This window comes from Watersipora subatra, chromosome 3 (assembly GCF_963576615.1).
Source record: "Watersipora subatra chromosome 3, tzWatSuba1.1, whole genome shotgun sequence".
Lineage (NCBI taxonomy): Eukaryota > Metazoa > Bryozoa > Gymnolaemata > Cheilostomatida > Watersiporidae > Watersipora > Watersipora subatra.
In genome coordinates this window covers 4,006,683-4,032,697 of record NC_088710.1, presented here as the reverse complement: position 1 = coordinate 4,032,697, position 26,015 = coordinate 4,006,683, and the positions used below count along the sequence as shown (strand labels likewise).

At 36.5% G+C, this 26,015-nt stretch overlaps 1 protein-coding gene across 1 annotated transcript; it reads left to right on the top strand.

Moving 5' to 3' along the window:
• The first annotated feature begins 1,070 nt into the window (after positions 1-1,070).
• On the top strand, positions 1,071-22,587 carry LOC137389817 (serine/threonine-protein kinase PLK1-like). The gene is made up of 11 exons (XM_068075933.1): positions 1,071-1,244; positions 6,637-6,744; positions 7,253-7,369; positions 11,067-11,284; positions 12,946-13,041; positions 13,496-13,701; positions 15,222-15,392; positions 17,221-17,479; positions 17,750-17,879; positions 18,661-18,804; positions 21,921-22,587. Exons 1-11 carry the CDS (start codon positions 1,140-1,142, stop codon positions 22,155-22,157), a joined length of 1,791 nt encoding a protein of 596 aa, XP_067932034.1. The 5' UTR covers positions 1,071-1,139; the 3' UTR covers positions 22,158-22,587.
• The last annotated feature ends 3,428 nt before the right edge of the window (positions 22,588-26,015 follow it).

The window sequence follows — 26,015 nt, the reverse complement described above, 5'->3', positions numbered from 1 at the left end:
CTTTTTATTTTATATTCATGCGAGTTTCGTTCTGATTGAGAGGTGACATCAATCAGCTGTTATATAATGATATAACTCAAATGTTTAGTTCCTATTTAACTAATGGTTGTACCTCTTGTATTATGTGTAGAGCACGACCCAGCGATATCCTTCTTCCTTGCTGTGAATATAGTTTGACGAATCTATGTCTCTCTCCGTGGCAAGTGTCTGTGTGGCTTGGAGGATCACTATTGCATATAGTTAATGTCCTTTTCTACAATAGTAGTGGTTTCATGTGACCAATGGTTTGTCTTTCTTGAAAGCTATCTTCTCCTAGCTCACCACTAGCTATCTCACTCTCCACTCCCTAACACTTCCCTCTATATAACTAGGGTAGGTGCTAATATTAGATTAGTATACTATAGAATTACATGTTTTTGGTTGTTCTTAACAGTAAGTAAAGTTATAATGTTATCTGAGGTGTAGTCTGTTCAGTATCAAGGTATAGACTGACTAAGAAAAAAGAAATGTACTTGCTATTATACTGTTTTGTTAAGTGTGAGTTGTCTGTCACTAGGCCAACTATATAATCATGGAGCGGCAACTCCAAATCTCAATAATTATGTGACAAGCAACCCAGCACCGCTGGTAATGGCCGAATGAATATAACTTATTCCACTCATAACAATATTTTTCAACCAATATTTGGCGAAAACATTGCTATTGCATTATTTCTTACCGTTTTTCTTTATTGGCCTGACCGTCTCTTCATTGATCGATTAGTGGGCGCAATCTCTTTAACTGTTATAGACGTAATCTCCCGGAATTCTAAACGTAATCTCCCAACGCTTGTAGACGAAACCTCTCGTAGCCGAACTTTCTCATAGACAGAACTTTTCTAGCCAAATCCTCCTGTAGGCGAAATCTCTGTAACTCGATTATGGCAATGACCTTAGCTATTTTTATGATAAGGTTGGTGTTGGTCGAAGCAAACCAATTGGCTTGTTCCAAAACGAGGTTTAGAGTTGGACCAATAGTATAACTGAGATTGCTGAGCTCAGCCAATCTTGATTGAAAACCGTTTAAAACCACCGTTCAAATCAAATCCCAAAAGAAGAGCCACCGCTCCTGTTGAAGTACATTTTAACAATTAAAACAAAATGACTTCTAAAGTCGATTCTAAACCGGCAAGAAACAGTGTTCCAGATATAATCAAAGACACAAAAGGTGGAAAATCGTATAAAAAAGGGAGGTTTTTAGGAAAGGTAAGTATAAATAATCTCTCGAATACTAACCACGCAGTTGTGAGCGTAATTTCAAGTAGCATTTGAAAAAATAACGATTTGTGTTATTTGAGTTTAGGTGGTAACTCTGGCTATATGTGTTAGTTTTTTCCAATGGACAAAACCGTATGGTTTTTGCCACTATATTTATTTTTCGAGTTTCATCAATAAACGCTCGATTGATACCTAATTAAATATGCTGAAATTAGTTTGACCGTTTAAATCGGCAAAAATTTGTGAAGTAGGTAGGGAGATATTTAAAATTATGAGAACTCTTTTTAGCTGTTGTTATATCCGAATGTTTTCAGTATGTCTCCTACATACACGCTTAGGTGGTTTAACATGAAAAAATCTACGAGGTTATAGGAGGTAACATATTTCTCCGATTTAGGCCTAGGCCTACTATATTTGTGGAAGTCCGACGACAATGCGGTTATAGTAGATCATTGCAGTCCTATTGACCTAAGACACACAGACGCTGACTTTTGAAAAATGACAGTTAATAACAGTACACTGTTATTAACTGTCATTTTAAAAGTCAGCGTTTGTATGAATCAAATGTTGCTTTGATTCATACAAACAATTCATATTCACTCTGATTACTGCAGTCCAGTTACCATGCTGTCCATTTAGTAATTGACTTCACACATTACATACATGTAATGTGTGAAGTCGATTACTAAATGGACAGCATGGTAACTGGACTTCAGTAATCAGAGTGGATAATGTCAGGTGAGTCATCTTCCAACTAATTTAATTGTAATTCAAATTTAACATGTACACAATTGATCAATACTAAAGCAACATTGTTTGGAATGAGACGGGGCAACTCTCACTTTTGACATATTCAAGCTATGTTCTTGAACAATTAGTTGAACAATTCATTTGCAGGCATCCTAATGAGGCAGTAAGGTCATGTCACCGTTAAAAACAACTAAACAGCTTACTCAAGTATCAAACTTTGAAAGATAACCTAAAAGGCGTTTATGACCTAGTCTGTTTATAAGCAAAGCTATCCATTTATCGCCAATACTATCATCAGTCGCCAATACTATCATCAGTCGGGAAGCTTTGAATACTATTGCGTGTGATTAAAACCTTAATAGTGTGGGAAGATGTAACGACCATTTCATTAAGAAGCAATTAAAAAGCAATTACGTTTTTGTATTGATTATCTTTAAAACTAAATTCCAGTTTACCTGTTACACATCGGTGTGTTCAAATGCTGCCCGTGCAATTTAACGGCTCACACCTAATACTTCATACAGAAGTATATTGCTAAATCTTAAAGACTTGGGTTATGTGTATAGTTATGATTCAGCGAGATGTTAGAATTCAGATTGTTCAAATTTGGTAGTAGAGTTGAGGAAAACGTTAATTAGAATTCAGATTTTTTATTGTAGCCAATTTTATTGCAACAAAAGTAAAACTTAGTGTAGAAAACTTGTCTAACATTAAAAATATTGTGATGGCTGCTATGATGTAGCTTGGAATGATAGATGGCTGTATAAGTTTCTAATAAATGCTCACCTAAGAAGATTCAGTTTGATATCGGGCAGGGTTCTCCCTGGGAATTGTGGTTTAAGTGAGGAGAGTTAGAGAGTGCGGCGAAATTTCGGGTTGTTTCTTTTTGCACCCTCAAGACAAATCCTGAAACATTTGTGATTACATAGACCTTATTAACTCTTTCCCTGCCGCATTAAAATCTTACCGAATGAATATTCTGCCTGAATTCATTTAAACGAATTTTTCGAAAAACGGATATACCGCTAGTATTTAAAAGTTGACTTGCAACAAAATTCACATTACAGTGCACCCTCGAGATACGATGTTAATTCGTTCCAGGGTTGGCATCGCATGGTGAAAAAAGCGTATATCGGGGTATAGAGACCATTGTAATTATACAATGCAAACACCCCCTGGTAAAAATCGTCAATTTTTTTTATAAAAATGTGTACATATTGACAATTAGCAACAAAACAGTATGTTAACTTTAGTAATTATAGTTACCTACAGTAACTGTATTGTATTTAGTGTATTTTAATGGTTATGATTTGCAATAAAACGCAAAATTATAATGTGTGTACCAAATGTAGTACGTACGGTAAGGAGTTCTGGCCTTCAAAAGGTACGCATAACATAAACTTTGAATTCACTTCAAGTAAGTTTAGCTTGCTAAGCCTACACTTAAAAATAAGTTTTAGTATGTATTTTGAACTATTTTACTGAATTTCAAATTTCTATCACGAAATTTTATCCTTCAGCACTTCCTATCTTCACTTTCACTATCAACTTTAGCCTATCTGGTTGAAACCTTTTTTAACCTAAATCAATAAGGCCGAGCGATGCAGTTATAGAAAGCGGCCTTTCGCACACTTGACCATTTAACGGCTACCGAAAAGAAAATTATATTTTCTATACTGGACGTACATACCTTTGGAGTAATGTGGCTTTAGCTGGTACATGTAGCGGGTAAAGCAGAGAGGAGGCAAAAACGTATCAATGCTAATTATGGTGCTGTACACTTGTAAATAAATTTAAAACGTAATGAATTGGAATTTTTAGCAGGCTAAAAGAAGTTGTCCATTCCTGTCGAATTTTTCTACATTTTCTACGAAAAGATTGATGGAGCAATGCAGAAAATTGCTAGCTAACGCTTGTAAAAGGATCCAGAGAATGTGGTACAGCAGTTTGTCTTGTATGAAATGTGCGCAAGAATCAATGTAACCATACATACAAAGTTTGTACGTATTTATACCCTATGGGGGGACAGGGCTTTAGCAAGTTTCAGAAAGTAATGTGGATGCGTCAACTATCTTGAGTAGCTAGTTATATGAGTTACATACATGCGATGAATTGTATTCACGTAGACGATAACAAGCCCATATGCAAAGACATGGTTAAACAAGAAAATATAACATAAAATCAAAAGGAAACAAATAAAATAAATAAAATATGAAAAACATGCCACACAAGAGATGAATAATATATATTATACATGCATTGTTTTAATGTACCAGTCTACATCAGTAAATTAAACACTTGAAATATTTCTGCAAATGTGGGATTTTCAGTTTCTACATCCTCGCCTTAACTAAATGGTTGCTCCTTTTGAATGCTGATCGTGTGCACGACCTAGCTTCTTCAAATCTTCAGTCGGAAGCTCTTTCTTGTGCTTGCTTTAATGGTGTTCTCGTTTTAATAATAATTGCAAATGCTGATTGGTTACGATCATATTCCTTGACAATGTTAATAATACGGGTCCCTTCTTCTTATTTACGACATCCAACTTTGTTGACATAGAAATAATTTTTCCTTCGTTTTGTAACGTTTGTATCGGTCTCAGATTCCATAGATAACGAATTAAATGTAGATAGTTGTAGTTATATACGTATGCTGACTTAAAAGTTTATAGTAAAAGCTATAATAACGCTACAAATGAATATTTGCTCTCGCTTGTGTATTTTACACGAAACTTTCCACGCGGACATGAGAGAAGTCGATCATCGTGTCTCTTCTAAAAGTTCTAAGAATGTTTTCGGCCAACTATATTTCGGTGTCTTTTTTATTTCGACGTGTGTTATGAGCACACCGACGGCCAAATTTTAACTTGGGCGAAACTTTTCTCAAATTCGTATAGTGAAATAAAATTCGTATAGCGAGGTGAAGATATCACAATGTTTGACTTCGTAAGGTGAAAAAATCGTATATCAGGGTAATCGTATCTCGAGGGTGCACTGTACAGTTATTTGGTATCAAAAGATTCACCATGTTTTACGCTGTTGTGTTGTACGTGCCAAATATGTGGAAATGCGATTACAAGCTCTTAAAAGCTCAAAAACGAAAAGCCGCCGTAGATTGGAATCTGTTTATTTATCTGACGTATTCATTACAGTTTGGTTATTGTCTTGTCACGTGATGTTCTCACGTGAATTGAAAGGCCAATAAAAAGCTCAATATACAACTTATCGTAGCACTAGTTTATGACAAACACTTCGGGTTTTACCGAAAACCCCGTATCAAATATAGATGCTCGCTACTTTACAGTTTCGGCTTGATCTAATCGTCAAGTCGTAATCTGATCGTGTGACCCAATACTTCACAAATAATTTTTGCAGCACTTTTCGATTATCACAGGTGACCAACAGGCTCGTCATGATTATCAGACAATGATATGTACTCCTTCGAGGTAAGGTTAAAAAATTAAATTAATTTTTACAGTAAGTTATAAGATAGCACTGCTAAAAGTGACAGCATTACAATGACGATAAAACGGACTCATAAGAACAATAGACATGGTCTTATTGAATGCGTGAAGTATATTTATGAAAATATTTCGACGAATAAGGTTGCATGAAAGTGTAAACAGAAACCATCTACCACAACAACGTCACATTTGAGCCGTTTTGGAAAGAGAATCCAAACTACGGCAGTCTCGTGTGGCTGCGATTAACTGTTCGTTTTTTTTAGCTTTTAAGAGCTTGTAATCACATTCCCACATATTTTGCACCTACAACACAACAGAGTAAGACATGGTGAATCTTTTGATATAATAACTGTAATGTGAATTTTGTTGCAAGTCAACCTTTAGCAATATCTCGAGAATAAAAACAGATATCGTTTTACTGTAAAATGCATCTTAATCAAAACAAAATTCTCTACAAGATAAGTATAAAGTGAATTCTACTCTCGTACAATCTTCAACGTTTTATTTGTGTTGAACAAACGCGGTGTTTTTCCTAGCCATGACAATAACGATCTGGTTTTCCCGTTATGAAAAATAGTTAGAAATGGAATCGTTGAACCAAAATTTTTTCTTTTAGGTGCACGTGATTGGCAACAAGGTTGTTTCACTAGAGACAAAATTTGATTGCTCTAGCTTATGTGTGGGCTTCAATATAAAAAGAAAAGTGAAACCCTATTGATAAGCCGATACATCGGCTTACGGTCTGTACTTATATTACCGCAAAAGCCGATACATCGGCTTTCGGTAGCGAAAGAGTTAAAGTCCTTGAAATAGTTTATATAGGTTTTTATTATAGCAACTGATTTTCAGCTTTAGTTAAAACAATATAGTCGGTACTATAAAGCTATTTTTGTGCTTAGCATGCATGTGCAAGAAGTGCCCTTTTATAACAGTTTTTTTCTTGTACTTTAAACAAATTGATATGGCCAAAATAGATACTAGCTTTGCTATAAATGCGATTTAAGAAATGGCAAAGATTTCAGGTTAGATGACAGCGAAAATGAATGTGGAAATTCAAAAAAGGTGAAGTGAGAAAGGACGGTAAGGCTGAAACTTTTAGCGGCAGCGCAGAAGCTAATGATGCAACAATCCACTATCATTTTATTATCTTCTCTCATTACTTTTTAGGGTGGATTTGCATACTGCTATGAAGTGACAGAAATGGAGTCAATGGAGGTCTACGCCTGTAAGGTGGTATCCAAGACATTGTTGGTCAAGCCTCATCAAAAAGACAAGGTACCGCATTGTTTAGCAATGAGTAAGAGTGCATCTGCTATGAATAGGTTTACTAGATATGCAAATGAAAGCTATTTGGTGCTTTAGTGTGAAAATTGACAGAAACCTCGAAGTTAGGTCTGTTGCCATAAATGTGTTTGCTGGTTTAATGGCTTCCGGTGATGCTTCATATGGTTTTAAAAAATTGTTAGTTTTTATAGCTGCAGAAAAGTCTTCCAAAACTTGCTATATGTTAAGATAAACACGATATTATCACCGGCTATGTTGGTTTGGTTTTTATATTGTGACTAATATCCTTCGTATCATTTTATACTTATTCAAGTCAAATTTGAAAAGCCAAATATAAATGCTCATAATGAATATCGACAACCTCGATCTTTACTGAAATGTTTGTGCTAGTGCTTAAATAGTCTTTCTGTACTCAGCAGATGACCACGGAGATCATCATACACAGAGAACTGTCTCACAAGCATCTTGTCAGTTTAAATAGTCTTTTTGTACTCGGTAGATGACAATGGAGATCATCATACACAGAGAACTGTCTCACAAGCATCTTGTCGGTTTTGAGCATCACTTTGAGGATAATGATAATGTTTACATTGTGCTCGAATTATGTCGGAGAAGGGTGAGTGTCAGATTCCCAGACAATCTAGCTGATTTATGCCGTCATGTGATGTGAGATGTAGTAGAATTGTTAGAAGCATTATGTCCAGCAGTGAATCATTTTATCAGAAGCATCGCCCAGAGAGCCATTCATTTAACCCAAGCATTGATGTTTATTTAATATCCTAGGAGATTTAAATTGATGCTTTAAATTGTTTGGGTCATTAATAAATTATCAGTATTCACTTCACAGCTGGTTTGCACAGCGTGTGTATATTTGATCAAATAGGTTTATTTAGATTGTCTCGAAAGTCCTTTAGACTTACATAAATGAAAAGCTTGTCAAAGACTTAGTTGAAGTCTTTGAGATGATGTGATAATTATTGTCATTTGTCAGTTCAATTTTGGGGAAGTTATCAGAAGTTTTCGAACCAGTTTGTTTTTTCGCATATCTGCTGGTTGAGGGATAATTCTCATTCAACACAGGTTTACAAAATTGTCGTATTCTTAAAATCTAAATCTTTGTAAATTTTGCCAGAATGCCGATGTGCAAAGCAACGGGAATCATTAACCTGATTGATCTAACTTACACCTTTGCATAATCAATATACATGTATGCTGGTGACATCTCTGTGGCTGGGGTTACATTGTATTTGCTAAATGAAAAAGGGATCTGAAAGTTTGCAAAGATTTTAGATTTTTATTCATAAATTCAGATTAAATTCATATTACAGTTATTTGTTATCAAAAGGTTCACCATGTCTTACTATGCTATGTTGTAGGTTCAGAATATGTAGAAATATGATTACAAGCTCTTAAAAGCTCCAAAACGAACAGTTAATCGCAGCCATCACGAAAACGTCGTAGATTGGAATCCCTTTCCAAAATGGCTCAAATGGGACGTAGTTGAACACGATAGCTTCTGTTTACACTTTCATCCGAACTCATTCGTCAGAATATTTTCACAAATATACTTCACGCTTTCAATAAAACCATGTCTATTGTCCTTACGCATCTATTTCATTATTATTGTAATACTGTCACTTTGAGCACTGATGTATCAAAACCTACCGTAAAAATTCGTTTAATTTTTTAACCTTAGCTCGAAGGAGTGCATATCCTCTGATAAACATGACGAGCCTGTTGGTCACCTGTGATAGTCGAAAAATGCTGCAAAAATTATTCGCGCTGTTTGGCAAGAAGTATGGGTAACATAATCAGATTACGATTAGACTAATCCGAAACAAAACTGTAAACTAGCGAGCGTCTATATTTGGTAAGGGCTTTTCAGTAAAACCCGAAGTGTTTGTCATAAACTAGTGCTACAAGAAGTTTTATATTGAGGCTTTTATTGGCCTTTCAATTTACTACTGTAATTCATCGCGTGACAAAACAATAACCAAATGTAATGACTACGTCAGAGAAATAAAATGATTTCAATCTATTGCGGTTACGTGATGGCGGCGATTAACTGTTCGTTTTTGAGCTTTTAAGAGCTTGTAATCACATTTTCACATATTTTGCACCTACAACCCAACAGAATAACACATGGGGAATCTTTTGATATCAAATAACTGTAATGTGAATTTTGTTGCAAGTCAACCTTCAAGGCTGGTTCACACTATATCACTGTTTGTCAGCACTTCCTTTTCAGCGTTCATCGTCGATTATGTGAACCATGAACCGATGGCATCGACGAAGCATCGCGGACACGTCGGGAAAGTTTGCAGCTGTCAAACTTCCCGATATTTCGCTTAGGATCGACGACCGTTTTTTAAATTTGAACCCTTTTGGCGATGGTAATTCGCGGATAAGAGTGATTTATTCGTATCCGTTTATAATAGTAGCTGCGGAACTAGTTTTTAATTTCCGCACGCGATAAACAGGTTTCCTCGCGAAAATTGAAAAAGATAAATGAAAATACTACATCACGAAGTATATCCTGATGCAATCGCGGATGGGTATGTGATAGTGTGAACATTGTTGTCATCGACAATCACCGGAGTATTGTGGCATTAACGCCGAGATACTGCGGTATAGTGTAAAAAAGCCTTGAGTGAAATTTTTGGTCAAGCTGAGAGAGGTACAAACGATGTGTCGGCTTTGTTGAATTTCACATGTTTTCTATTAAGGGCATGTAGTTCCTTTCTCCGAGTTTTGACACACCTAGTTTCAATCTTCATTGTTAACAACTCGGTTAAAACATTCTCGAGCCGCTGATGGAGTTACATCTCTTTGGTTCGTTTTCACACTGCCGATCCGCTTAAAATCACCAACCGCCAGTTTTCACCCACAAACAAGTCTTGCAAGAATAGGGTGTAATTTAATTTTAGCTAATTTTATATGGTTACTATTGAATTCCTGGTGTTGCCCGAGTAATAAAGTCTTTGAACAGAAAATTTATTTTTTATATAACATACAACATTTAACATTTTAACTTTTAAACTTCATATCATGAAAAACATGTTTTTTGTGCAGTTCAAATGAATTGAGAGAAAAAATAAAACAGCTGTACAACTTTTCAAACTTAAATAACTCTAACTTTTAAATTTCATATGACGAAAGAAGTGTTTTGGTGAAATAAATTAGGAAGAAAAATAAAGCTGTGAAGGTGTTAACATGTAAATGTGAAATCATTAGCGAGTAATGGCTAAATCTAGTCTGTTTTGCTATGATTACAATGAAAAATTATTTGGTATACAATTATACGATTTTAGTTTGTTTCAGTGTTGGCATCATAAGGTGAAAATATCATATACAGTGGTATAGAAACCCATAATAACTATCTAATTCAAACACCTGGTCTAAATCATCAAAATTGTCATTAAAAAAATAGTAACAAAACAATATGTTAACCTTAGTAACTATAGTTACCTACAATAACTTTAGTGCATTTTGTAGTTTTGATCTGCAAGAAGATTTAACATTACAATGTGCTACATCCAAAATGTACAGTGGAGAGATTTTACCTTTGAGACAGATGTGTAACATAAACGCTACATCTAACTTAAATGACTTTAGCTTACTAAACACATATTTAAAGGAAGTGTTATTATGTATTTTAGTGAACTTCCAACTTTTATCCTAAACATTATCACTTATCTGTTTGCGAATCCATTTTCACCATAACGAATAACACTGAACTCTCCATGCAACGAATATCAAGCAAGCAAGCAACGTATATAGGCAAGCAACGAATATCTCTTAATAACATATCTCTTAATAACATATCTCTTAATAACATATCTCTTAATAACATATCTCTTAATAACATATCTCTTAATAACATATATAATCAGTACACAATTCATCAAATTTTAATTTCGAAAGAATTTTTTGTTGATATCGTATAGCGGGAAAACAAATTTGCCCTATCATGATGAGAACAAAAAAGCATCGTGTTTCATAGAATTAGGTGGAAAGCATTGAATAACAGGGCCATCGTAACCCGTAGGCGCGTGTATCAATTAATACGTAATTTAGCACATGACACGGGGAAAAGCGTACACAGTATGTAGTGAAAGCGATGGAATTGTAAGAACCTTTGTAGACTTGGGGTTAGATGATTAGTTTACAATTTACAGTTTTAATTTTCATAAGTTGAAATCCAGCAAGATGCGAGCTTTTCATTTCAAGATTTTAATAAGCTATAACTGGACTGACAGCATCACAGACATAGATTTATATATATAGATAAAAGAGAAGTTGATATGTTGCAGTCACTGATGGAGCTTCAGAAACGGCGAAGGTATATTACTGAGCCCGAGGCGAGGTATTTTATAAAGCAAATAATACAGGCCTGCGTCCATCTCCATTCACTCGGCGTCATCCACAGGGATCTGAAGCTCGGAAATCTCTTCGTCAGTGAGGAGTTAGAAGTGAAAATTGGGGACTTTGGTTTGGCCGCGCAACTAGACTATGAGGGAGAAAGGAAAAGGTGGGTAATAGGTTGCCAGGAGTCACGGTGCATCAGATGTCACTTGTGCTTTCACTCGGTCTGCTGAAGGTATTAAAATGGTACTCCCCTACACTATACAATGCTTACCTTATGCTTACTTATCTTCTGTATTCGACACCAGTTGTCAAATACAGAAGATAACAAAGAGTGTTAGTTGGCATTCAGCAGCCGTTTCATGGGATTTCATATTTGAGCTCCAAATTATTGTTCTGCGGTTAAAACAAAAACAAATACCGTATTTCCCTTGGCTCGAGATCTGAGGCATTTGAAGATTGAGATTCGACTGTATTTACGAATGACAATATTTATGAATATTGATATTCATCAATATTCAAGATTGATCTATCAATACATTCAATATATCAATACTCATTATTGATATTCATATGAATATTCATGGGATTTTAGTAGATTTTATAAATATTTTCTTAATCTTCATATGACTTGATAGGTTTATGACGACTTTAGATCGCCTCCAAAGCCTTTCACTCACAGCATTGATAACATCCTGATCACTGGCAAAGTTCTTCCCTCTAATGTTGTTTTTATGTGGCCCAAAAGGAGGAAAGTCAGATGGGGCAAAGTCAGGACTACAGGGAACGGTGTCTGAGTAGTCCTCAGTCCAATTCCTTAACTTTAGCCAAAGTTGTGTTGGCAGTATGGAGCCGAGCATTCTCCTGATGATAGAGCACACATTTTATCTGATGTGTTTTGTCTTCTTACCTAGTAGTTCATAGTAGTTTCTAGAGCTGACCGTTGTACCTTGACTTAAAATCCATATTCATGGACCCATACATATCCCAGAATACTAAGAATAGCTTTTTGTGATATTCTCTGGATTTCGATTTTTCTCATCTTCTGTAACTGTCTCTTTGACTTAGCTCAAAATGGAACACCTAAGCTTCATTAATTCTGACAATTCTGTTCAAGAAGTTGTTCCCTTCCTTTCTAAACCTAGCGAGGCCATACCTAGCGAGGCTACTACCACACGGTATTCCTTATGCGTCTGTAAGCATCTTCAGAATTACAGTTCAGGAGTTGAAATGTCCACAGCTCTACCACTCCGCTCTTCATCCGGTTCTCTATTCCACCTTTGTTGATTCTAGCTCATTCATAACGAGATGATTTTGACAGCCAGTTGCTGTCATATTGTGCTTTCATTTTAGAGTATATTTCAGCTGCTTTGACACCTTCACCTTATACAAAAAATTCAGTTTAGTGGCCTTATCAAATTTTTAAAAAATTGAAAGAAATTGAACTGTTATGATGATGTAATTTTGTGCATGAGATTTTAACTCCACAATAATTAAGTCTTTCAAATTTAAACCTTTTTGCAGTAAATGGCAAAAGAATTATGACAATCCTCTAGATATTTGTTAACCGACCCTCAAAATATTTGCTAGAAATACGCTACACCTCTAGCAGTTTCCTTAATTGTATTGGAAGTTGTTGTCACAGGTCTGTTGCTATAGCTCGGTATGAAGTATGCTTGTTGTCGGTTAGATGTCAGGTTTGAACTCTTTCAGGATGCAATAGATGAAACCATCTCTAACACCAATTGATATGGCTGAATATTTATACAATTTATACATTTGTGCGCTGACTGACTGCAGTAAATGATAATGATTGTGTTGATACAGGACTATTTGTGGGACTCCTAACTATATTGCCCCGGAGGTGATCACCAAAAGGGGACACAGCTATGAGGTGGATGTTTGGGCTCTTGGTTGCATCATGTAAGTCAGCCCTCTTTTAGTTCTAGGAAAATCAAATCGTTAGTCACACCACCGATAACTTTGGCACTTTCCGATTTAGTTAAATTAAATAGCAGATAAAGTACTGCTTCCAAGTATTTAAATTGCCGTTAATATATTTGTAGATCCTATATATGCTTGATTTCAAAGAATTTTACAAAGCTTCCAATATTAAAACATTTCTGTTTGACTGAACACTTTAAACTGCACTTAATAGTTGCTCTCAAGTGCAGTTGCTAGTCATTATCAGTACCCACAAACTACCTATTTACGGGATGTAAATTTTGATGAATTGTTATCAGTAGCCATCTAAATCTGGCAGAATGAGTCTCTTTGCCTTGAACACCAGACACTACCTTGGGAGGAAAGGAACTCAGTATGGATCTTGATTATTGTGTTATCTTCTCGACTAGCTGTCTATTTTCATTGTACTCAGGTTCACTCTGCTCTGCGGTCGGCCTCCTTTTGAGACCTCGTCTCTTAGGGAAACCTACTCTAAGATTCAGCAAAACGACTACGAGATTCCCAAATCTAGAAACTTGAGTCCGGCTGCTTGCAAAATGATAAAACGGATGCTTCAAAGTGACCCAAAGAATCGACCAACTATGGCTACACTTCTCACTGACCCATGGCTTAAAGAGGGTATGTCTCATTTCTTTTTTAGTGTCCAGCGAAACAATTGTTACTATTTCAGTTGGCTCTTGTTGGCAGATGAGGTGAAGGAGTATCTGTGCAGAGTTGTTGTCAGCAATTATGCCATACTGGAATGCAGAGCCGCTGAAGTGTACTACCATACCACCAAACAAACCATATAATACATTCAGAAATTAACATTTTTAAACCAAATATTAGCATCGTTTGCTTGGCCAGTTGCGTTTTGATTATTGGTCTCGTTTAAAACTATTTCCTATTCTTCTGGCTGTTCAATAACTTCCACAGTGTCTTCTGACCTCGATGAATCTTCTGCACAGATGAGCTAGTAGATATTAGCATCCAAACATGTTTTTAGCAGAGTGAAATTTTTACTCGATGCAATTTACACATGTGCAAATAAAGAGAGACCGCGCATAGTCAAAATGCCCTCAAATTTTTGGCCTAAAATTACGTAGTAGCACCGATTCCATCGTATTTGCAAAAAATTTAAAAAAATGAACTATTAACCTGATACAGTTATTAATTATTTCTATGGTGTTGTGTATTTTGCAATGGTTTAACGAAAAAACCATAAAGGCTTAGAGTTTGAAAACGATCTTCGATATAAACAGAAACAACCAACGAATTAATAGTTATTGCTAGTCACCCATACATGCTAGTCACCCATACATGCTAGTCACCCATACATGCTAGTCACCCATACATGCTAGTCACCCATGTACATGCTATATTTTTCTTAGAGTTTATTTCTCTTTTGCCTTACACTCTTATAGCACCATAGGAACCGTAGTATCTGCCACTACCATAGTCTTCTAATCCAGTTATCTGTCCGGACCATAGTATTCTAATCATGTTATCTGTCAGAACCATAGTATTCTAATCCAGTTATTTGTCAGTACCATAGTATTCTAATCCAGTTATCTGTCAGAACCATAGTATTCTAATCCAGTTATCTGTCAGGTCTATAGTATTCTAATCCAGTTGTCTGTCAGGACCATAATATTTTAATCCAGTTATCTGTCAGGACCATAGTATTCTAATCCTGTTATCTGTCAGAACCATAGTATTCTAATCCAGTTATTTGTCAGTACCATAGTATTCTAATCCAGTTATCTGTCAGAACCATAGTATTCTAATCCAGTTATCTGTCAGGTCTATAGTATTCTAATCCAGTTGTCTGTCAGGACCATAATATTTTAATCCAGTTATCTGTCAGGACCATAGTATTCTAATCCAGTTATCTGTCAGGACCATAGTATTCTAATCCAGTTATCTGTCAGGACCATAATATTCTAATCCAGTTATTTGCCATGACCATAGTATTCTAATCCAGTTATCTGTCAGGACCATAGTATTCTAATCCAGTTATCTGTCAGGACCATAATATTCTAATCCAGTTATTTGCCATGACCATAGTATTCTAATCCAGTTATTTGCCATGACCATGGTATTCTAATCCTGCTACCTCACATATGAAGTCTTTATCAGGCACATTTGTTCTTATCCAGGTTTCCTACCAGTACGCCTTCCTTCAAGTTGTCTAACCATGGCACCAAGGTTGGAAAGACTTGAAGAGGCCAATAGCGCCCGCCCTCCATTCGTAGAGTTGCAGCCCGGAAACTTGTGCAGAGGTGGAACCGTTTCTCCTTCAAAGGAAACAAAAGCACCCAAGAGAGAAGGTCAGTCTTAGCCAGGGTTATGAAGCTAGTTAGTTCCGACTAAGTTCATTTATTAATTGGGCATCTAAAGCTGCGCTTACAAGAATTAATTTATCAGGCAAACATTTTTAGAAACACTCCTGGCCTGTTAAAAATTTTAGTAGCCATCGGAACTTCATACAGCTAGTTTGATTGTAAATGTTAGGCATTGCGACCCAGTATCTATTGGTTTCTATCATCAACTACACGGTGTCATCATTTGCGCTACTATTTGTGGTGACCGGAATATGGATCTTTTGATTGAGTGTATGAATGAAAAGGACGTGTGGTTATCAATAAAACTGTTTGATTATATAAAACTACCAGCAACCCCTACATGTAGTGGCTCGCTAGTGCTGGCTCGTTCCGGGAGAGCTCCTTATCACATGGCAAGCGCAATGGTTCACGTCAGTCTGGCACCCTTGGAGTGGTTCTGGTAATGAGAGCTTAATAATGTTATGGTTCAGCGTACAGTTACGGTGTTGTTATGGTTCAGCGTACAGTTACAGTGTTTGTTTTACCAATGATCAATCAGTACGCAAGATTTCAAATTGAGCCATTCTGGTGTGCCACTCATCGAGTATAAGTTATTTAGTAAAAATATCTAATGCAGAAAACAGTCGTTAGAGCTAGTCATTTGTTAGTTTGCAGTCCTATCTTACCAAGTGCGCAGTCCTATCTTACCGAGTGCGCAGTCATATCTTACCGAGTGCGCAGTCATATCTTACCGAGTGCGCAGTCATATCTTACGGAGTGCGCAGTCATATCTTACCGAGTGCACAGTCCTATCTTATCGAGTGTACAGGCCTATCTTACCGAGTGTACAGGCCTATCTTACCGAGTATGCAGTCCTATCTTACCGAGTATGCAGTCCTATCTTACCGAGTATGCAGTCCTATCTTACCGAGTGCGCAGTCATATCTTACCGAGTGCACAGTCCTATCTTATCGAGTGTACAGGCCTATCTTACCGAGTGTACAGGCCTATCTTACCGAGTATGCAGTCCTATCTTACCGAGTATGCAGTCCTATCTTACCGAGTATGCAGTCCTATCTTACCGAGTGCGCAGTCCTATCTTACCGAGTGCGCAGTCCTATCTTACCGAGTGCGCAGTCCTATCTTACCGAGTGCGCAGTCCTATCTTACCGAGTACGCAGTCCTATCTTGCCGAGTGTGCAGTCATATCTTGCCGAGTACGCAGTCATATCTTGCCGAGTATGCAGTCATATCTTGCCGAGTGTGCAGTGACTATAAACAAGCCAAAATAGTTGTTTGCATATCTCAGAGGTAAATTCTATTAGGCAGCATCACTGTGCTAGAGTAAGGTCAGTGAATTGCAAGACATTATTAAAGTCCACAATTGTTGATCATTTTCATTCACTGGCAACCACAGTTCGTCTTTATTTACAGTAGTCACTACATAATTCATCCATGTGCTGGTCTGTCCAACTTTTCTGTGACCTTTTGTATTTTTGAGTTACTTATAGTCATTCCTCAGTGTAACTCATAACTCATGCATCCAATTCGAGCTAAAATAGTTTTCAGCTATTGGTTGCTACCAAAGTTTTTTAGTGGGTGTACTTCTATATCCTTACATCATAACTATCGCAAGTAATTGTGCACAAAGAGTTACCATCCACGCGAATCCCTACTAGTACATCTGTACTCATCTTGTCACGGGCATAGTCCTCCATAGCACCGTTGAACATACCCATAAAGGGATGGTTTCAAGATGGCCTGTGAGTCTGTCTGAAGTGAAAGACACATTGAGACTGCAAAGTTGTAGTTTGCTAAGTTTTATCTCCTGCAGACGAGGGCAAGGCATTCCACGTGCAGGAGCTATTCAGACAAATTCACAATGTTGTCTCCTCGAGTAAGGTGACCGCAGGTGATTGTCTCGGGGTCGATGGTGAGGAAGAGGCTGAGCACCCGGCTTCCATCCCCATCTACTGGGTTGCCAAATGGGTCGATTATTCAGACAAGTATGGCCTCGGCTATCAGCTGTGCGACAATTCGATGGGAGTGCTTTTCAATGATACGACTCGGCTGCTCCTTGCCAGCAATGGAGAGTGAGTTTCATGTCCTATATTAGACTGCTTGACTTGAAGTCGTTTAGGGCATGTTTAGTTGATGCAGAGATTCTTCATCATTGACTATCAGTTTCAACTAAAATTACTATCGGTTTTATCTGATAATCGTGTCTCAATATAGAGGATATATCCCAATAATCTTGTCTCAGTATAGAGGATGTATCCCAATAATCTTATCTCGGTATATAGGGTGTATCGATTGGATAATAAGACATTTCTCACCTAACTACGGTACTCTTCCTTTTCTAGCAATATACAGTATATTGAGAGGGACGGCAAAGAACATTTCTATTCCATGAAAAATTGCGCCGAGGCTCCGACCAAGAAAGTGGTGCTTCTTAAATACTTCCGTAACTACATGAATGAACATCTTGTCAAGGTAGACGATGCAGTTACATAGTCTGCTTGCAGTTTCTCTATACTAGCTAGAGATATACCTATATAGTATAGTGTATACTTGGTGTGTCTATACTAGCTAGAGATATACTTATATAGTGTATACTTGGTGTGTCTATACTAGCTAGAGATATACTTATATAGTGTATACTTGGTATGTCTATACTAGCTAGAGATATACCTATATAGTGTATACTTGGTGTGTCTATACTAGCTAGAGATATACCTATATAGTGTATACTTGATGTGTCTATACTAGCTAAAGATATACCTATATAGTGTATACTTGGTATTTCTATACTAGCTAGAGATATACCTATATAGTGTATTCTTGGTGTGTCTATACTAGCTAGAGATATACCTATATAGTGTATAATTGATGTGTCTATACTAGCTAGAGATATACCTATATAGTGTATACTTGGTATGTCTATACTAGCTAGAGATATACCTATATAGTGTATACTTGGTGTGTCTATACTAGCTAGAGATATACTTATATAGTGTATACTTGGTGTGTCTATACTAGCTAGAGATATACCTATATAGTGTATACTTGATGTGTCTATACTAGCTAGAGATATACCTATATAGTGTATACTTGATGTGTCTATACTAGCTAGAGATATACCTATATAGTGTATACTTGGTGTGTCTTTACTGGCTAGTGATATTACTGTTGAACAAGCTCTCAATTATGCTGTTAGCTCGGATCAGTTGAAGTTGTTTAACAGGAGTCAAGCATTGCTAAATTTCGCTTGTAGACTGGCGCTCACATCAAACCTAGGGAAGGCGATGAGTTGACCCGTCTTCCTTTCCTGAGAAAGTGGTTTAGGACCAGAAGCGCTATTGTCCTTCTCATGAGTAATGGCACTCTGCAGATCAATTTTTTCTCTGATCATACAAAGGTTTGTCAACTAATTGCATCTTGCTGAGTAGCAAAACGAATGTTTTAGTTTGGTTGTTGCCTACAGTCCTTTGAGAAATTATGAGACTACCTAACAATTCACGCCTATGTTCATCTTGGCACTTTTGCTAGAGCCATGTTTATCCATTAATTACCACATACTGCACATCATTAGATGCATAAACTTTTCCTTGTTCTAGCAACATGTAGTTAAAGCTTTCAGTCTCATTTTATGGCAGAGTTGATGAAATTAGTGTCATCATGTAATAGCATCATCATGTTATCATGGTAATCCAGCCGCTTTACACATACCACTCGCTCTGAAGCCCGCAATCGCTGCTTATTGGAAGCTCCGCTCTTACAGTTCATATTATTCATTAGAAGTTTCTGCATCTAATGGTACAGTGGATGCTCCTACAACGTGATTAATCTGTTCCTGGAACGTCTATGTTATAGGAATTTTGCGGAATATGAACCGTAAAATACATGTTAATTGTCTGTGACATTATTGACAGTATTGTGACAACTGCGATATTATTATTATATATATTAATATTACTTTTCACTTTCACTCGGTTTATCAGTCATGACTACGGTAATTTTACCATAAGTTAAGGGGAACGCAGACCTTCAATTTCTGTTTACGTTAGTATTTTCTTTTTTGTAGAAAGCTAGGTCTATTTTGCAAAAAGATAAAAGATATTTTGTATGACTCAAATAAAGTAAACCAATTTTAAAATCATCGCCGGGGCTTCGAGTTAACCCCATTGCCAATACATCACACTTCTTTACAAATTCATTCAAGGTTTTTACAAGTTATTCTGCATGGCTTCCTCATCGCAAAAATCTCTCCTACAGTCTTTTTACATTGGAATCAACTCCATCAACCTCTAATACCGAAGTTGATGACGATAATGATTCTGATCTGGACATTATGGTATGTATTTGATACGATATTTGATTGCAGATACGTTTTTCCATAAAATAAATGTGTTAATTCATTCTCTTGTTTAAAAACTGATCACTTTCAATCAATACTTCAGCTATTGTTTTTGTACTTAACACTTATTAATTTTTTTTCTTTTTTGTGTTTACTGCAGATTGAGAATGAAACAGAACCTATTCCAATTACGAAAAGTAGAGACAAGTAGTAATATTCACCAAGGCAGGAATATCAGCAGACAAGCTACCAGTCAACCTAGACCCCTTCATCAACGACAACTCCTTGATATCGCTGTAGCAAACATGATTATATTATATATTCTGTTTCATGTATAGATTCTGCTTCATGTATATATTCTATATTTCATGTATAGATATATTATAATTTATTACAAACTTGAGTGTACAAATACAATATTTCAAATACAAATAAAATTTTACAAACGACGAATGAAGTAAATAAAAACAGTTAAGCCCATATGGCGGTTGTCTGGCAATAAAATTACACTGATACTCTTGATAAGTAAATACTAGCGTATAATGGTGCTCTCTGACTAATTATTTTGATAATAGCAGCTCTATGTCATTGTCACTGTCTTGGGTAGATGTTAAAGGCGAATCTCTCGCTAATACATAACTGGTAAAGGAGTTATCATCAGAACTCTCCTCGTGGCTTACTATTGCAAAGTTCTGCCGGTTGGCCAAAGATTTGTGCTCGTAAAGGCGTTTTTGTTCCTTTTTTAAAACAGATATATTCTCCTCGTTAGCAGCTGCGGTCACTTCTACCTCAATTTCAAGACCTCCCTGAATGATTGGTGATCTTTTAAAAATGACATCTACCACTCTTACAGTCATTGTGCCTCCGTGTATGATGAAAAAGCTGCTTACTCTACTATTTTCACGGGGTCGATGACCAACCGTTGCGCAGTCTGCGTTTATTAGGTTTAGTGCAAATAGGTCGCGCAGATTATTGGACTCTCTCTCACACTAAAACAAATAACAAAGCTGTAGGGATGAAAAAAATAAATATTGCGTTTTACCAAAGAACCAAAGTAAAACTCAATTATTAATTTAGTAAATGGTTTTGAAAAAAAACTCATTACCTACCACAAGTTGTTGGTTAATCAGAGGCCTCCAAAGCGATGAATATTCGTGAAAACCTCTGAACGCAGCAAGAAATTTATAGCTTAGCATGATCGACTCATAGTTGCAAGCTAAATAGAAACCTAAACACGCGGTGTGCGCATGCGAAGAGTTAACTCTATTGTTAGCCGTAATCGAGTTAACTCTTAATAGAGAGTGATTGTGTTCACCCGCGAATAAATTAGTCCGCGAATATGCATGAAAAAGGCAGTTTGCGCAAAACGAAACACCGCGAATAAATTAATCCTGTATGGTATAGCTTTTGATGAGGCTTTAACTTGTGAAATTCAGGTTGGTTAGTATACACAGTTTGGTTAGTATACTGACACTAACGTTTGCGCCAATGAATCGCATTCAAGCATTTCTGAATAATTGTGTGGCTGCCTATTCTCTAACTCACCTGACGATGTCTCGCCGCACGCTAGACTGCCAGGGTACTAGTATATATAATAGAGACACATCTGTACATCTGTACACCCTATACATCTGTTTTATATTCTAAGTACGGCAAGAGAGAAAGTGATATTTTTTAAGACTAATCATGAGATTCTTGTTATTCAAATCGAATTTCCACTGACTTGACCCTTTGTTATATGTTTATGTTATACGTTTATGTTATACGTTTATGTTATATGTTTATGTTATACGTTTATGCTATACATTTATGTTATACGTTTATGTTATACGTTTTTGTTATACATTTATGTTATACGTTTTTGTTATATGTTTACGTTATACGTTTATGTTATACGTTATATGTTTGTTATACGTTAAATGTTTGTTGTATGTTTATGTTATATGGAATTTTTTACATAAATTCCTATGTTATCGAAGGTATTTGTAATAGGGGCGTCTACGGTATTTGGTTTCTGGTGATTTCTAGCGATATTAAAGCAGTAATTCATCGTTACCAGCAAATGTCTTTTAAAATATGAGGTGATCTCATAATTTCTGACGCTGCTGTACAAATCATGCTCTAGTTTTCCCACTAGTCTTCCCACAGCCACCTTAAACATATGCATTGTGTTTCAGATCATCATTTGTCCACTTATGCAAGCTGTGACATATATCGATGAGCACAAGGTATTCCGAACCTTCAAACTCGAGTTGCTTGCGAAGTACGGCTGCAAAAGTGGATTAATGTGCAGGCTTAAATACGCCAAGACTATGGTTGAACGCATCATGCAAATGAGGTCTGACTCGGTCTCTTCCACCAAGTCGACTGGAACCGCTTCCGGCGCGTCAGCATCCGCTGTTCCTGCCCACTGACATGTTCAGCATGAGTTGGCATCCGCTTCATTGTTATTTGTCTTGCTGCTGTCTATTTTAAAGCAGATATAGAAAAAGCTCTATAAGAATAAGGCGAGCATCCTAAAGGCTCGCTATTTTACCTTCATATGGCCTCCAGGCTTTATTATTATTATAGTGAAACGTGAATGTGAGATGGATGCCTTTAGTTTTTACCCACTTATTTACAGCACATTATATTTACAATAATTTTATTTCATAGTATTGATTTCCTTTTATGCCCAATATTCAGTCGTAAAAATTTAAATAAATGTAACTGTCATTCGAGACACTTGTTTTAGAAACAGCTGTTGTGAATGTCTCGTTGATATGCTTGGAGAGGTTGTTGTATGTTGTCTCCACATTTAAATGTTAGATCATTGCATGAGTATTACAGATCAATACATTACTTATTCAGTTCTATTAGTTCTGACTAATCAGATGTGACTCCCTTACATGTGCATTCTTTTCTTCATACCTTTCTATGAGATTCAAAGAACTTAAGTTGGACAGTGGTCTTAGGTAATCTAAGAGACCAGCTTATTAGATAGCTTGTCGAGTTCAACTCTGCATAGTATTTCTTCTGAATCAATGTTTCGCTTAGTTTTATCTTCTACTTCATTTGTGTGTCCAGTTAATATCGATAAAGTTATAGCCACGAAAAATCCACTTCACACCGGAATTAAACTCAAAACCTCCCGTTCCCCAGACAGGTGAGCTACCATCCATTACACGAGGCATTGAACTGACCATACTATGGATTAATTGAGCACATACTTTTTACACCTGCTAATCTTTAATGCTGATTAGTTAAAATGGCATGCTTCAGCTAACACACTCAAAGATAATGATTGTTTGAGAGATCATGATGCAATATCTTTTCCTAACGCTGGTTTCGGAAGGATGAACATGGATCTTATTATAGTAATTATTTAGACAATAGATATTTAGACTAGCTGGAGTTACTCAGATTCATTGGGTATGAAGATTAGCCAATTAGAAATAAATTTTTGAAGTGAAAACTTTTTGTATTGCCCGTGCAATGCTGGACATTCAGTTAGTTGATGTTTATATACCCGTGGTCACTTTTTTTAACTATAACTAAACAAGGAAAGAATTGTGGAAAAGCATTGGTATTTTCCCAAGCACACATGCATTTTTACATTACAAAGTATACAAAAATTTTCTTTAGTAATGGTCTCAGAGGCTGCCAAGCAAAATGAAAACCTCTCCTGACACAGCTTGAGGTTTTTTGGCCACCACAATTTTGAAAGCATAATTGCGTTGGGCAAAAATCTCGAGTTTTGAATTGAAGCACAATGGACAAGAGTACTGCTTTGTGGCTGTTAGTTCTGTTTAGTTTTTAGTTTAACCACAGTGGCAGCAATATTATTCGTTGAAGACCAGGTGAGGAATACCAACCTAACTGCATGACATACATAACATGCTTATTATATTACACATACCAATCTTTCATGGCATCATGTTTTACACTACAGCTAGCATTATGCGTGAAGCCACACCCGAAAAAAATGCATGCCTATACGTGAAAAAAATGCTTATGGCCAACAAGGCTATTGCAATCAGAATGGATTCATAGCAGGGCAATGCAGGCGGTACGGTATGAATTCCTCAGAAATAAGCACAGTTTACAAAAATAAACACAATATACAAAAATAAACAAAACATCTCCATTTAAAAGTTAAAATGGTAAATGTTGATGTATATGATGGGTGAAAATAAATTTGTTGTGCAAAAACATTTTTGCTACTCGTACAACGCCAGGCATTCACCTAGTCATACAAAATGACATTAACATACCATTGCTACTACTTATTCTGTACTAAAAAACTACTAAAAATATTGTGTCAGCATGTTTTGTAACATTTTTCCTTACATCGTTTAATTGCCATATGCCAACAGTTCTCATCAAATAAATGGACCATTGTTTGACTGACTAATCGAGAAATAAAATATTAACCAACCAATCATCTGAGAGCTTCACTAATTATGCTCATGTTGACTACATTGTGAAGTGAGGCAAAATATTTAAGAAAAAATGAACTTTGATTAAAAACGCAATAAAAAGAGCGCAATTCAGAGACCCCTGCAGATTGCTGATGTCATCATTTATGTTGACGGAACATCATTGATTAAAGAATTCATGCACAATGCACAACCCATACCACACTCAGACTAGCAGAATAAGTTGAGAATAGTCATTTGAAAATAAATTATGTGATTTGAAGGCCCAGGAACCTGAAAACTGGGACCGAACAGGCGCACGCATAATGAGACTGGAGGAAGAAAATGCAGAACTAAAACGAAGCTTGGAGCCTCAGGTCTGTCTCCTCCAACAACATGTTTCCAACAGACCAATGAAGAGCAATGAATACCGTCTAGAATCTGCACAATCAGCTGGCCCCGAGTAATCCCAGACAACCAAACTTAATATGCCCAACATATTTGGGAGGATTGACGGAATACTGTTGGAAGTAAACAAATGACTCAGAGAGAAAATGTTGCATATGGAATTACACGACATGGTCTGAAAGTTGACAAGTGTGAAAAAAGATAATTTCAGCCTAAAAATGTAGCAATCATTGAGAGTATCAATGAAGCAGAAATGACCTCATCTGATGAGAAGATAGGAAGATCAAAAGGTATGACGTTTAATAAGGTGATCAGGTTATACACTCAAGTTACACACAACTCACAGTATTCACATGACCCACATAAAATCAGTATCCGACTGGCTTCAGAAAACATGAAAAATTAAATCACCACACGTAAAAACTCGATGTTAATCTTTGCCAGTTTTTTCTGTTAGAAAACCAATAAAACGAACGCCAACAACAATTACTGTAAGTGTTCCAATGGAAGATCCAGAACTTGAATTGAATGCAAAGCAAGAGTAACCCGACACAACCTTTTACAGAATTATGAAAGAAACCAAATAAACTAATGAGTGCCATGATTCACTTTTCAAATCCTGGAGATTTGGTGAAAGCTGAGGAGGACTAAGATTTGTAAGCTAAACTCAACATGTCAAAGCGGAATGTATGACTCAGACTTGCAGTATTTGTCTATGCAATAACTGTTGAAAACTTAGACATTCTGCCTTTCAGTGCCGCAGCAAAAAAGTGACACTGTCTGTATCAATCACTGTGCACTGTGACATTTGGTCTGTATCAACCAGACAAAGTTTTGTAACTGTAAAAAATAACATAGATAAAATAAAACAGATTGCTGTTCTGCGTATAACTGAATGTGGTACAGATTAACACAAAACGTTGGAGCTGCCAAGACACAGATATGCTGGTATGTATATGCAGCACAAAATTGAACGATTACGCGTGCTGATTTGCTCCATATACGTAGCCCTAAATCAAAGGAGTACACTTGCAAAAATAGTAAGTGCAATGGATCATCTTACCACATGGCTGTGTGAATCCAGTGTGAATACAGTGTGAATACAATGTGACATCACAGTGTGAATACAGTGTGAATTCAGGGGGAATTCAGTGTGAATATGGTGTGGACAAAATGATTATAGTCGAAGATCTGCATGCATATTGTATAGGGCAAGGGTCAGCAACCCGAGGCTATGGAGCCGCATGCGGCTCTTTCATCCCCTCGCTGCGACTTCTTCTGACTTTCGATTTTTTGCTTTTTTCACCATGTGCCAAGTAATTAATAAAAATATGGAAGTTTTATCACTAGATTTTGTAATATAATTTAAAAAACTGTAATTAGGCCTATAGTGATAAATTAAACATTGTCGCTTGTTATGCATCATTATTTATGTGCCAATAAAACCGCCAAAATCACACCAGCCGG

Excerpts from the sequence above, each read along its gene's own strand:
- LOC137389817 (XM_068075933.1), top strand. The coding sequence starts at position 1,140 with ATGACTTCTAAAGTCGATTCTAAACCGGCAAGAAACAGTGTTCCAGAT. Across the intron at positions 1,245-6,636 it reads AAGGGAGGTTTTTAGGAAAG|GGTGGATTTGCATACTGCTA; the intron begins GTAAGTATAAAT and ends ATTACTTTTTAG. Across the intron at positions 6,745-7,252 it reads AGCCTCATCAAAAAGACAAG|ATGACAATGGAGATCATCAT; the intron begins GTACCGCATTGT and ends TGTACTCGGTAG.